Genomic DNA, 13,481 nt, shown 5'->3' with positions numbered 1-13,481 from the left:
ACTTTCATAGAGATAATTAGCTTTTGGGAGGCACATTTAATTTGTCTGACCTACAGTATGCATTGTGCCTTTTAAAACCTTGTGTGATTCCTTTGTGACAAAAAGGGGATTCTGTATTTTACCAGAGGCTGATTTGACCCTCGTAGGCCACTGGAGTAATCTGCCCCACCACTTTCAATCAAACACAATCAGTCAATCAGTTCATATTATGAAACATATTATCAAAGAAAAAAAGTGTCTAGTGAACAGAGATATTGCTGTCTTATGCTTTGTGGAAAGACAACAGGTACAGTATGCTGTTGGCGTCATGATGTAAACTTGCTGTCAGTTGATCACCAGTGCCTACACTCATTTGTGTCGATGGTTGTTCACCATGCCTAGTGCTGAAGAAAAGCAACCCCCAACCTTAACTGAACATTGCTCTCTGTGCCCACCCCAAACCTACCCAGGAGTCACCAGTGTATCCTCCCTCCCCTCAGGGTGGCGATGCCGGTGAACAGCACAGGGCAGTTTGAGATGAGGCGGCAGGGTAGCGAGCTCTTCCTAGAAGGGGCACTCTCTCCCCCCTGTCAGCGCATGGGGGCCATGGTGGCCTTCCAATGTTTTGAAGACTTTAAAAGGTGAAATAACACAGAGAACAACTCTTGGGTGTCAGGTTTGCATGGTAGAAATATGTATGCTGGGTAATATAGGGTAATAATACGCCTTGTCCTGACCTGACCAGTGTGTCCATCCGCTGGCTGTGTGTGCAGGAACTTTGACGAGGTCATCTCCAGCTTTGCTGACCCGCTCCTGGAGAGCCCGCTGTTCTCTGAGGCCTGCCCCAGCCTCTACGAGGAGGACAACTGCAAGGTGACCATGTGATGGGATCGTGTTACACAGGCTTTACAGACCTTTTGACTCTGGTGGTGTTTGCGAGCCGCCCCCAAGGGATCCCCTAAATGGACCAAAATATATATTTGCCAAATACTAAAGATTTGTATGTTTATAATATAAGACATTGATATTATTTTGTTATCATCTATGTTAATTAACTGTATATCTCATAGAGTATCTTTAAGAGGATCATTTGGTATATGAGGGGGAAGGCTGAGATTTCTCACTAAGCTGTGATTGATTATTTTCCCTGCGCACCTGCAGAACATGAGGCAGAACCCTATCCATATCATCAATGTGTCCATCAAGTCGGCGGACACAGAGAATGACGATGCCTTGGTCACAGCCTTCGCTGCCTTCGCCCAGTCTAAGGTCAGCAGCACTGTTCATCCCCCCCCAAACTCTCACAGTAACATGATGGATTTCTCTCATAGGGGGGAATCTTATTATTATCCCAGTGTCCTATGATTTCTGCACTAGGATTATACTTGATTTGATCATTTCTTATTCCAGAAAGTTTTACTCTTTGAGCACGGCATCCGAAGGATCACGTTTTTAGTCGCACAGAGGGTAAGATGTTTCTACAAGACCATTTGAAATAGCCTCGTATGATCATCCTGATCTCCCAAGCTTCCATTTTGTTGCATGGAATCCATGTAGTGAAACAGAATGTAAGCTTGCGAGATCAGAATGGTCATACGAGGCTACATTTGACATTCCCTTTGTTGTTGTTGAATAAAATGGTGAGTAGTACTCCGTTATCTCTTACTATTAATAAGTGTGGCTTGCAGCCACACTTTAAATATTGTACCACTCATTTCTGACTTCTAGTTATTCTTTACAATGCTGCTCCTCTTACACCGTTTAAGCTAGAAACGCAATTCAAACTTCAAAACAAGCAGACTGGTCTTGAATAGTGTGATTTTATACAATTTCCTATACTAATTTTACTTATAAAACTTATTGAACTTTATCCACTTTCACTATTTTTCTTCAACATTCTGAAGCTTCCATCATGACTTCCAACATTCCATTCACTGTGAATGCAACTTTTGACACAAATCAGCTCCTTTGACCACTTCCCCAACAAGTTAGACAAAAGGTTAGAGGGTATGACATCTTGGTCAACTTCCCTGCTATTCAAATCAGAACAGAATGATCTGGTACCGATCAAACGTTACAGCTGTTTAAGTAACCACATCAACAACATTTTCTTTAACTTTTTATAAACAACTGACATTTTGACAACTTTCCCAACAAGTGAGACAAAAGGTTAGAGGGTATGACATCTTGGTCAACTTCCCTGCTATTCAAGTCTGAAATCGTAACAAAAATATCTGCTACCAATCAAAAGCTGATTGTCGGAGTTTAGAGTGACGACAAGTAGCTATGTAATGTCAGCTAATAGCTCTCTCGTGTCCCCTCATTGAGCAGCTCAAACAGAGCCGTTGTCATGAATACCAATGCATTGTAATGGGAAAAAAGAGCCATAGGCTAGAATGGTAAAAATAATTCTAGACCTATGTCCTCTTTCACCGTCTAAGCTATCAACTCCAAACCAACGTTGAGATGTTCACACTGACTGTACTTGGATTGCTTGTCAAAAGATCTTTGATAATATACAAGTATGTACCTTGGATGGTGCCTCCATTGATCGTGTTCCTGCATACAAATATCTGGGCATCTGGATAGACAATAAGCTGTCTCTTAAAAAGCATGTCGATGAGTTAGTTAAGAAGCTGGGAATACAAAGGGGTTTCTTCTATAGAAATAGGTCTTGCTTCTCGCTAAACAGTAGAAAGCCGATCATTTAATCAACGTTCCTACCAGTCATAGGCTATGGTGACATTATCTATATCAGGGATGGGAAACTCATGGACCCCCTTTCTAGGTCCGCGGACCAATTTCAATTGTTTGTTTTTTAAGATAATTTTTTTTAGGAACTCAGTCGGGGGTCTCAACTGTTGAGAGTTAGAATAATAGAATACACAAGTTGCAATTTCAGAAATGTGGTTGTGCATCAGCCGTCACTCATTTAGCCCATGTCAGATATGAGTTTTTTTATTGTTAAGTTAGTCTAGCGGCCAGCTATCTAAACTTGTTGTAAGCCTGGTCGAATTACCAACCGGGTTGGGGCCCATTGATCATCAGTTATCATATTAAAGACTGCAAACATTTGACTCCACCCTATGGCAAATGTGTAGAATTGCAGGAAATGTGCTCTATAACTGCTCATTTTGTCTCCACCCCATGGCAAAATTTGTAGAATTGCATGAAGTTAGTTATAAAATTGCAAACAAGTGTAATATTGGGATGCAAACTCAAAATGTAATACATTTCAACTCTATATCTGACATGGAAGAGGTGTCTTCTTTTTTAAGCCCATAACCATGTGTGAGAGGTGTATACTTTTGTTTAAAAGTAGATTTTTTTAAGACTACCAAGAGACACTCTGTGTGATTTAGCCCACTGCCGTTAAAGGTTTTAAAGCCATTAGATGCAGTTAGACATAGCGCTCTTCGTTTTATTACAAGGCGACATGTTCTGTTCACTGCATTCTTTACTGTTGGAAAGTCAAATAGGTTGAGTCATTGCTCTCTTTTTATTTATAAAGCTATTTTACAAAAACTCCCGCCGTACCTAACATCAATAATAACCTTCAGATGTACGAGTTACCATGCCCGGTCTCTGGTATGGCTAACTCTGGTAGTCTCCTCAGAATAAATCAGCTTTTAGTTCCTTACAATCTACAGATTTCCCCAACTGTATTTTGTAAATTATGTGCATGTTGGTATCAATGGGACTGCGTGACTAAAATAAAGGTTACAAAAATTGTTCAGTAACTTATGATTCATGTACAATTAACTTAACATTAACTTACATTAAACTATGGCTAATAAAAGCAGTGTCATATTTAAAGATTTTTGTAATGGAAAATGAAAACAATCCTTTCTTATTCGACAATAATAGTCTCTACCTGTTTCTGACCCTTTTCTTCTGTTTGGTGCCCTAATGAATACGACCAAAATGGATCACATTTTTCTCTCTGATTTTTACCAGAGGGAATTTCCCAAGTTCTTCACTTTCAGAGCCAGAGACGGGGTAAAAAACAACATTTACACAAAATAGTTCTCACAATAACTGGACATTTGTTATACATGAACAACCTTAAAACACTAGTAAACTATCTCTCTCTCAACACCCACCCTCCCTCTCTCTCCCTCAACCCCCCCTTCCTCACTCTCTCCCAGTTCCAGGAGGACCGTATCTACAGGAACCTGGAGCCTGCTCTGGCCTTCCAGCTGGAGCTGAACCGCATGCGTAACTTTGACCTGACAGCTGTGCCCTGTGCCAACCACAAGATGCACCTGTACCTGGGCGCCGCCCGTGTGCAGGAGGGTGCCGAGGTCACCGACTACCGCTTCTTCATCCGAGCCATCATCCGCCACTCTGACCTCATCACAAAGGTACAGGGGGGTGGAGTCAACGTCACACAAAGTTAAAGGGATACTTTGGGATTCTGGGAATGAGGCCCTTTATCTACTTCCCCAGAGTCAGATGAACTCCTGGATAACATTTGTATCTCTGTGGCCAGTATGATTGTAAATAAGAATTTGTTCTTAACTGACTTGCCTAGTTAAATAAAATACAAATCCCTTTAAAAATACATGTATTGTTTTTGCTCCCTTATATTTGAGATAAATTGTTTCTGTCTTGCTAAGAATAATAATTGTATTTCATAACTCTTGCACCCCTCTCTCTCTCCTCCAGGAAGCATCCTTTGAGTACCTGCAGAATGAGGGTGAGCGTCTTCTCTTGGAGGCCATGGATGAGCTGGAGGTAGCCTTCAGCAACAATAATGTGCGCACTGACTGCAACCACATCTTCCTCAACTTTGTCCCCACCGTCATCATGGACCCCTCCAAGGTCAGTGTGCCTCCTATCTGCGCTGCCAGCTCCTCCATAACGTGCTTAGCTAAGTGATTGACGACAATACTTTTCATAATATTCCATCTTTAAAGGGGCTATGCGAAACCTTTACCTCTCGGGGTGCTCCAGGGCCAAAACAGGTCACTTAAATTAATACAAATATTGCCTAGAAATGACCTCATTGGACAGAAAACAGCACACCTCTCCAGGCCCATGAGCAAAAACATACAACTAAGGATTGTGTGGTTTCATGAATTAAGCGAATAATCTTACATGACGGTGGCCTTAGTTAAAGTGGTAAATGATCTTAGAGCCAACACAGATGCCAAACAGCTCTCTGTCCTTGTACTCTTGGATTTAAGTGCTGCATTTGACACTGTTCACCATGATATCCTTCTGGACAGAATTGAGATTTTAGGACCTACACCATATATACAGAAGTATGTGGACACCCCTTCAAATTAGTGGAAATCAGCTATTTCAGCCATACCCGTTGCTGACATGTGTATAACAATGAGCACAAAGCCATGCAATCTTCATAGATAAACATTGGTATTAGAATGGCCTTACCGAAGAGCTCAGTGACTTTCAACGTGGCACCGTCATAGGCTGCCACCTTTCTAACAAGTTAGTTTGTAAAATTTCTGCCCTGCTAGAGCTGCCCCGGTCAACTGTAAGTGCTGTTATTGTGAAGTGGAAACATCTAGGAGCAACAACGGCTCAGTTGCGAAGTGGAACGGGACCACCAAGTGCTGTAAAAATCATCTGCCCTCGTTGCAACACTCACTACCGAGTTCCAAACTACCTCTGGCAATTTCAGCATAATAACTATTTGTTGGGAGCGTCATGAAATGGGTTTCCATGGCTGAGCAGCCGCACACAAGCCAAAGATCACCATGCACAATGCCACGCATCGGCTGGAGTAGTGTAAAGCTCGCCGCCATTGGACTCTGGAGCAGTGGAAATGCGTTCTCTGGAGTGATGAGTCACGCTTCACCATCTGGCAGTTCGACGGACGAATCTGGGTTTGGCCAATGCCAGGAGAACTCTACCTACCCCAATGCATAGTGCCAACTGTAAAGTTTGGTGAAGGAGGAATAATGAATGGTCTGGGGCTGTTTTTCATGGTTCAAGCTAGGCCCCTTAGTTACAGTGAAGGGAAATCTTAACGCTACAGCATACAATGACATTCTAGACGATTCTGTGCTTCCAACTTTGTGGCAACAGTTTGGGGAAGGCCCTTTCCTGTTTCAGCATGAAAATGCCCCCGTGCACAAAGCGAGGTCCATACAGAAATGGTTTGTTGAGATTGGTGTGGATGAACTTGACTGGCCTGCACAGAGCCCTGACCTCAACCTCATTGTAGACCTTTGGGATGAATTGGAACGCCGACTGCGAGCCCGGCCTAATCGTCCAACATTAGTGCCTGACCTCACTAATGCTCATGTGGCTGAATGGAAGCAATTCCCTGTAGCAATGTTCCAACATCTAGTGGAAAGCCTTCCCAGAAGAGTGGAGGCTGTTATAGCAGCGAAGGGGGGGACCAACTCCATATTAATGCCCATGATTTTGGATTAAGATGTTTGACGAGCAGCTGTCCACATACTTCTGATCATGTAGTGTATTTAGGTCAAGAGTTTTTTTTCCCTCACCCTTTTGGAGTTCCACAAGGTCGATTTTTGCATACTGTTCAGTTTATATATGTTACCCCTTGGCATCGTAATCAGAAAGCACGGGATTGATTTTAACTGCTACGCAGACGATACACAACTTTATTTCTGTGCCACCAGAGGATTTTAGCTCCACAGTTAAATTATTAGACTGTATTAATTATTTAAATACTTGGATGGCTCACAACTTCCTCCAGCTAAAGCAAGACAAGACTGATGTACTTATTATTGGAGCCAAAGCACAGAGAGCGAATCTGGCCTCATGTTTTAATTCACAGGCAATAAAGATCAAACATAAGGTCCAAAACCTAGGTGTCATTTTAGATTCTGAACTCAATTTCGAATCACACATTAGGAATGTGACAAATTGCTTTTTACCACCTGAGGAACATTGCCAAGGTGCAGCCGTTTCTCTCTCAGGCTGATACAGAGAGACTCATCCATGCTCTCACTACTGTAATGCTCTCCTGTCTGGTCTTCTCAAGAAAGCCGTTGTTCAACTGCAAAACATACAGACTGCTGCAGCAGACTGAGAGCACACATTACATTGGTTTTAAAGTCTCTGCACTGGCTGCCTGTGAGTTTTAGAATACATTTTAAGATTCTTCTATTGGTTTTTAAAGCGATCCACGATCGTGCACCCCAATACATATTAGACATGCTTTTTAGTTATGTACCCAGTAGGTCCCTCAGGTCCTCTGGCATTGGCCTTTTAACTATCCCAAAGCCTAGGACCAAGAGGCATGGAGAGGCAGCCTTTAGTCATTATGCCCCCAGTCTCTGGAATAGCCTGCCAGAGAACCTGATGGGAGCCAAAACTGTGGAAATATTTAAAAGAGATCTTGAAACACTTTTTTTAGCTTTGTTTTTCCTCAGGGTGCTTTTTAGTCTTTCAGTTTTTATTGTTATTCTTTTGTTTTTATCCTCTTATGTTTGTTGTGTAGTAAATATTTCAGTTTTTCTGTATTGTTTTTTACTGTGAAGCGTATTGCGTTGGATTCATGTCTGAAATGTGCTATATAAATAAAGCTTGATTTGATTTGACATGTGTATATGAACTATACTGTATGTGTTGCCTCTCTGTGTCCTCTCTTGCCCCCTTCCCCTTGTAGATTGAGGAGTCAGTGCGCTCCATGGTGATGCGTTACGGCAGTAGGCTGTGGAAGCTCCGGGTGCTCCAGGCAGAGTTGAAGATCAACATTCGGCTGACGCCCACCGGGACCGCCATCCCCATCCACCTGTTCCTCACCAACGAGTCGGGCTACAACCTGGACATCAGCCTATATAAGGAAGTCACAGACCCCTCAACAGGACAGGTATGTAGATCAGGAAGAGCACTATAAACAGGATCAGCTCACTTGCTTACCAATGCCACAGGAAATTGCCACTCACATTCAGTGTGCACAGATTGGTACACACTGCACAGCCAGAGAAATGGTGTTGAATAAGCAGTGCAGGAGTACAGATTCTACAATTAATAAAGGTTTCATAGGGCATTCATGAAGACTAGATGCTTCACAAATCGTTGATAAGAACTTTGTATTTAAGTTTCTCTATCAATTCAGTGCTATAAGCTGCTGCTGACCTCCATCTCTGTTCTCTAGATCATGTTCCAGTCATACGAGGACAAGCAGGGCCCTCTGCACGGCATGCTCATCAACCATCCCTATGTCACCAAGGACCTGCTGCAGTACAAGCGCTTCCAGGCTCAGACCCTGGGCACCACCTACGTCTACGACTTCCCTGAGATGTTCCGACAGGTGGGGTCTCTCTTTCTCTCTCTACCTCTCACTGTAAAAGTGTTTTTACCCTTGATCCTTCCTCTGTTTAAACTGTGCGGACTGTATTTCTTTTAAACCCATGTGTCTCATAGGCCCTCTTTAAGCTGTGGGGTCCGGGTGACAGTTGCCCTAAAGACGTGCTGATGTGCACTGAGCTGGTGCTGGACCCGCAGGACCGACTGGTGCAAATGAACCGCCTGCCTGGAGACAACCAGGTAGAACACATGGCATTCTCACGTGGATTGGTAGGAACTGAAACGGAGATAAGCAGGACCCTATTTCTTTTAAATCCCCTATGTTGTCCCAAAACCACATGGCAATCGCCTATACACTTCTTCACTCCCTCTTCCTCCCAGGTGGGAATGGTAGTCTTCCGGATGCGGATGAAGACGCCTGAGTATCCCGAGGGCCGCGACATCATCGTCATCTGCAACGACATCACCTATAGGATTGGCTCGTTCGGGCCCCAGGAGGACCAGCTGTTCCTGCGGGCGTCGGAGCTGGCCCGGGACGAGGGCATTCCACGTATCTACATCTCAGCCAACAGCGGGGCGCGCATCGGCCTGGCCGAGGAGATACGACACATGTTCCAGGTGGCCTGGATCGACCCCCAGGATCCTTACAAGGTGGCTTATCACCGGGCACTACTTACCAGTACACTCTATGCCAGACCATTTAACTATTGACGCGCTCAACTCAATAATCATTCTAAAAAAGTATTTGGGTGCAGGGTTGAAACTTGTAAGGGGGGGAAACACACTCGCTGGAAATACTTATTCAACGTGTAAATAATTTGCTGCAGCAGAGGTCATGGCAATCAAACATGTTCCTTTTCTGACTTACCAGTATTCCTTCCCTCCGCATGTGCTGGTGGCATGGTCTACTAGGTTGGACAAACAGAATTGTGATCAGAACAGTGGTGGGTGGGGCATAATGGCAAGGTGTAATCACTATCAGCCTTTTCACAGTCATGCCCTGTTTCTGTCACTGTGTGAGCCCTCTTCCTTGGGACTGATGACTGTTAGTTTTATTGTGCCCACCTGTAGGGTTTCAAGTATCTGTACCTGACGCCCCAGGACTACACCCGCATCAGCTCCACCAACGCTGTCCACTGCCACCATGTGGAGGAGGGCGGGGAGTCCAGGTAGGACACACCCCCTTCACCTGGGGCTAGTCACCCCTTTATCAAATAGCACAGCTTACGAACACAGTTTGTTATCCCAGAGATTCGCTGACTCAATCTCTCTCACTCTCCCATCCAATTGGCTGGGCTCCAGGTACGTTATCACTGATATCATAGGGACCGAGGAGGGACTGGGGGTGGAGAACCTGAGGGGATCAGGCACCATCGCCGGGGAGACATCCCAGGCCTACGATGAGATCATCACCATCAGCATGGTCAGGAGGAGACGTCACATCACCACAATAGACACACACGCACGCAGACCGCACACACACACGTCTCTTCGTCTGGGGTTAGATACCCCAGGTGGTTAGGCCTACCATGCCTCATAGCTTATGTTAAAGCCATGTTATGTCCTGGTTACTGCAGGTGACGTGCCGTGCCATTGGCATCGGTGCCTATCTGGTGCGTCTGGGGCAGAGGGTCATCCAGGTGGAGAACTCCCACATCATCCTGACTGGGGCTGGAGCCCTCAACAAGGTATGCCTCTGTCCTGTCTGTTTGGATTCATCATGCTTTTGACACCTTGTAAGACTTTTCCAAGAAGTGAACACAGGTCCACTATTAGGATAACACAATGGTATAATGGTAATTTGAGACCATATCAGCAGTGGACAGACGAGGAATATATCAAAATATGTTTTTTAGCTAAAATACCCCTTAAAGGCATCTCGTATTTCATAAATAGTGAAACAATTTTTTTTTTAGACTATTTTAAATGACCATTAATGTCTTCTGCTTTTCAACCACTTGGACGGCAGGTAGCCTAGTGGTTAGAGTGTTGGGCCAGTAGCCCCACTGTTCCCCGGGCCGCAAAGAAGTGGATGTTGATTATGGCAGCCCCCCGCACCTCTCTGATTCAGAGGGGTTCGGTTAAATGCGGAAGACACATTTCAGTTGAATGCATTCAGTTGTACAACTGACTAGGTATCCCCCTTTCCCTATCCTTTCCCTTTCCCTGTTGCGCAGCATCCGAATTGGATGAATGTAATCCACTGGATATGTGGTGTATTTTCAGTGTCGTTGACAGTGGAGCTGTTTTCATTGCAGGTCCTGGGCCGAGAGGTGTACACCTCCAACAACCAGCTGGGAGGCGTCCAGATCATGCACAACAATGGCGTGACACACAGCACAGTGCCTGACGACTTCGAGGGCGTTTTCACCATCCTGCAGTGGCTCTCCTTTATGCCAAAGGTACATTTGAAGAAGAGAAAGAACATCCTAGCCTGGTCTCAGATCTGAGCCCATATTCATAAAGCTTCTCAGAGTAGTAGTGCTGATCTAGGATCAGGTCCCCCCTGTTCATATAATCATATTCATTATGATCTAACAGACAAAACTAATCCTAGATCAGCAGTTCTACTCTGAGACGCCAAGTTGGCAAGACCGCACAAACAGATCTGGGACCAGGCTAAATATGTCCCGTAAGAGGTCGAACTCAGCCGACCAACCCCCAGATAGAAGATCTCAGAACATTGTTCTACTCTGGTTTCAGAACAAGCACTCTCCGGTGCCGGTGATCCCGCCCAAGGACCCAGTGGAGAGGGAGATTGAGTTCACCCCCACCAAGGCTCCCTATGACCCCCGCTGGCTACTGGCCGGGAGGCCCCACCCCAGTGAGAGACACTCTGCAGCATACATAACCATCTTAACTCTGCCCAGATTCTGTTTCCCCATGGATATATCACTATCGTTTTGATTCCACGGTGTAGTGTACTGTATTTTGAATCGAACCAAAACCACAACTATTTAAAGTGCATAAAAAAAATGCAATACACTTTACATATTAATGTGGACGACTAAATCAACTCTGTTTGTGTGTTGTGTTTAGCTGTGAAAGGAGCCTGGCAGAGTGGATTCTGTGACCATGGCTCCTTCATGGAGGTACTGGGATCTTGGGCCCAGACAGTAGTGGTAGGCAGAGCCAGGTACGCACAATAGCAACTTGTAATCCTAGAATTCTGTGATAGAAATGCTTACAGAAGACATACGGGTAAAACTTAAAGTCTGCAGGTACAATGCATTATGATGAAATTCAAATGCATTTTAATCCTTACTAAATACCAGCCATTTTGAGTCAGTAGAAAACGTTTGATACATAGAGAGAGACATTTGAAGTGTTATTATATGGCATTATAAAGGTCCATACATGTTGACAATATGTAAAGCATCATACCTACAGGATATGGAACCCCTGAGATGTTAGTGCTCGGAACGTAAATTAACAACTAACTTGTAACAAAAAACACCACAGGTTAGGAGGGATTCCTATTGGTGTCATCGCAGTGGAAACACGCACCGTTGAGGTGGCTATCCCGGCCGATCCAGCCAACTTGGACTCTGAGGCCAGAGTGAGTGGCTTAGTGTCCACATTGTACACTGAGTGTACAGAACATTAGGAACACCTGCTCTTTCCATGACAGACTGACCAGCTGACTCCAGGTGAAAGCTATCATTCCTTATTGATGTCACTTGTTAAATCCACTTCAATCAGTGTGTAGATGAAGGGGAGAAGACAGGTTAAAGAAGGATTTTGTATGGTAGTAGGTGCCAGGCACACCGGTTTGAGTTTGTCAAGAACTGCACAGCTGCTGGGTTTTTAATGCTCAACAGTTTCCCATGTGTATCAAGAAGGGTCCACCACTCAAAGGACACCCTGCCAACACGACACAACTGTGGGAAGCATTGGAGTCAACATGGGTCAGCATCCCTGTGTAACGCTTTCGACACATTGTAGTCCATACCCAGAAGAATTGAGGCTGTTCTGAGGGCAAAAGGGGGTGCAACTCAAAATTAGGAAGGTTTTCGAGTTTTAATGTCACATGCACAAGTACAGTGAAATGCAAAGATTTAATTAAAAGGTCAATAAAGATACATTTTTATCAGTTGTATTGCTTGGTGATAGAAGCTGTTCAAGAGACTGTTGGTGTCAGACTTGATAGACCGGTACCGCTTGTCGTGTGGCAGCAGAGAAAATAGTCTATGGCTTGGGGGGTTGGTGTCTTTGACGATTTTCCGGGCCTTCTTTTCAAACCGCCTGATATAGAGGTCCTGGATGGCAGGGAGCTCGGCTCCAGTGATGTACTGTCCGCACAACCCTCTGTTTTGTACACTCAGTGTATGTTGTGTCCTTTAATGATTACGTAATGGACCTGCTTGTGTCATAAGCCAAGGTGACCTGTTAGTAAGCCGTCATCAAAAGTTTCGATGTCTTTGATCATTTAGAAAAGAAAAACATGATCTGACAAGGTAACACAAACTGAAATGACAGCTACACCAGAGTGTAATATCCCTGTGTGTGTTTCTCTCAGCTGGTGCAACAGGCCGGCCAGGTGTGGTTCCCGGACTCAGCCTTTAAGACGGCCCAGGCCATCCGTGACTTCAACCGCGAGCGGCTGCCTCTGATGGTGTTCGCCAACTGGAGAGGCTTCTCCGGGGGAATGAAGGGTACAGACTGGCCGACCTGGGTTCAAATACAACATCAAATCATTTCAAATACTGTATCTGTGCCTGATTGAGCTTGCCTGTTTTAAGGGAACCAATAGAAAAGTCTAGAAAAGTGCAAAGAATGCCCATCTGGCAGATTAAAGTAAAGCTCAAAATATTTCTAACATTTCAAATAGTATTTAAACCCAGGTCTGGTACTGACTGGAACAATAACTGCCACTAAAACACCCCAGCATTTAAAGAATAAAATAAAACCGTAGCTGCACGTCCGTTTCTCTCAGCATTTATAGAATAAAATAAAACCAGAAGTGCAAGTCCGTTTCTCTCTCTCAGACATGTACGACCAGGTGCTGAAGTTTGGTGCCTACATCGTGGATGGCCTGCGTGAGTTTCGCCAGCCTGTGTTGATCTACATCCCACCGCACGCCGAGCTGAGAGGGGGATCCTGGGTGGTGATCGACCCCACCATCAACCCTCTGTGCATGGAGCTCTACGCAGACAAGGAGAGCAGGTGGGCCTTTTTACATTTACACAGGAGAGAAGCTTCCCTGCAATGTGAATGAGTTGCTCGTTTACTCTCCCTCTTTCTCTCAC

General features: G+C 44.7%; 1 protein-coding gene across 12 annotated transcripts in view; it reads left to right on the top strand.

Annotated features, from left to right (window-relative positions):
* The window catches only part of LOC106585658 (acetyl-CoA carboxylase 2-like), a 63,115-nt gene that overhangs the window by 44,921 nt on the left and 4,713 nt on the right, over positions 1 to 13,481 (top strand). For 7 of the 12 annotated variants that reach the window (XM_045706871.1, XM_045706870.1, XM_045706878.1 and 4 more), the window contains 20 exons: positions 450 to 620; positions 753 to 852; positions 1,141 to 1,248; positions 1,390 to 1,446; positions 3,937 to 3,978; positions 4,128 to 4,343; positions 4,648 to 4,803; positions 7,589 to 7,792; positions 8,081 to 8,236; positions 8,350 to 8,472; positions 8,614 to 8,883; positions 9,304 to 9,401; positions 9,535 to 9,655; positions 9,810 to 9,920; positions 10,491 to 10,634; positions 10,936 to 11,056; positions 11,272 to 11,368; positions 11,695 to 11,791; positions 12,752 to 12,887; positions 13,221 to 13,398. In XM_045706871.1, the coding sequence (XP_045562827.1) occupies positions 450 to 620; positions 753 to 852; positions 1,141 to 1,248; positions 1,390 to 1,446; positions 3,937 to 3,978; positions 4,128 to 4,343; positions 4,648 to 4,803; positions 7,589 to 7,792; positions 8,081 to 8,236; positions 8,350 to 8,472; positions 8,614 to 8,883; positions 9,304 to 9,401; positions 9,535 to 9,655; positions 9,810 to 9,920; positions 10,491 to 10,634; positions 10,936 to 11,056; positions 11,272 to 11,368; positions 11,695 to 11,791; positions 12,752 to 12,887; positions 13,221 to 13,398 (2,706 nt within the window). Of the gene's footprint in view, positions 1 to 449; positions 621 to 752; positions 853 to 1,140; positions 1,249 to 1,389; positions 1,447 to 3,936; positions 3,979 to 4,127; positions 4,344 to 4,647; positions 4,804 to 7,588; positions 7,793 to 8,080; positions 8,237 to 8,349; positions 8,473 to 8,613; positions 8,884 to 9,303; positions 9,402 to 9,534; positions 9,656 to 9,809; positions 9,921 to 10,490; positions 10,635 to 10,935; positions 11,147 to 11,271; positions 11,369 to 11,694; positions 11,883 to 12,751; positions 12,888 to 13,220; positions 13,399 to 13,481 lie in introns of those variants that run through there. The other 5 variants (XM_014172096.2, XM_014172093.2, XM_045706872.1 and 2 more) reach the window with 4 other exon arrangements.

Source organism: Salmo salar, chromosome ssa24 (genome assembly GCF_905237065.1).
Source record: "Salmo salar chromosome ssa24, Ssal_v3.1, whole genome shotgun sequence".
Taxonomy (NCBI): domain Eukaryota; kingdom Metazoa; phylum Chordata; class Actinopteri; order Salmoniformes; family Salmonidae; genus Salmo; species Salmo salar.
The sequence above is the reverse complement of the archived record's forward strand: the minus strand, read 5'-3'. Positions and strand labels throughout refer to the sequence as shown.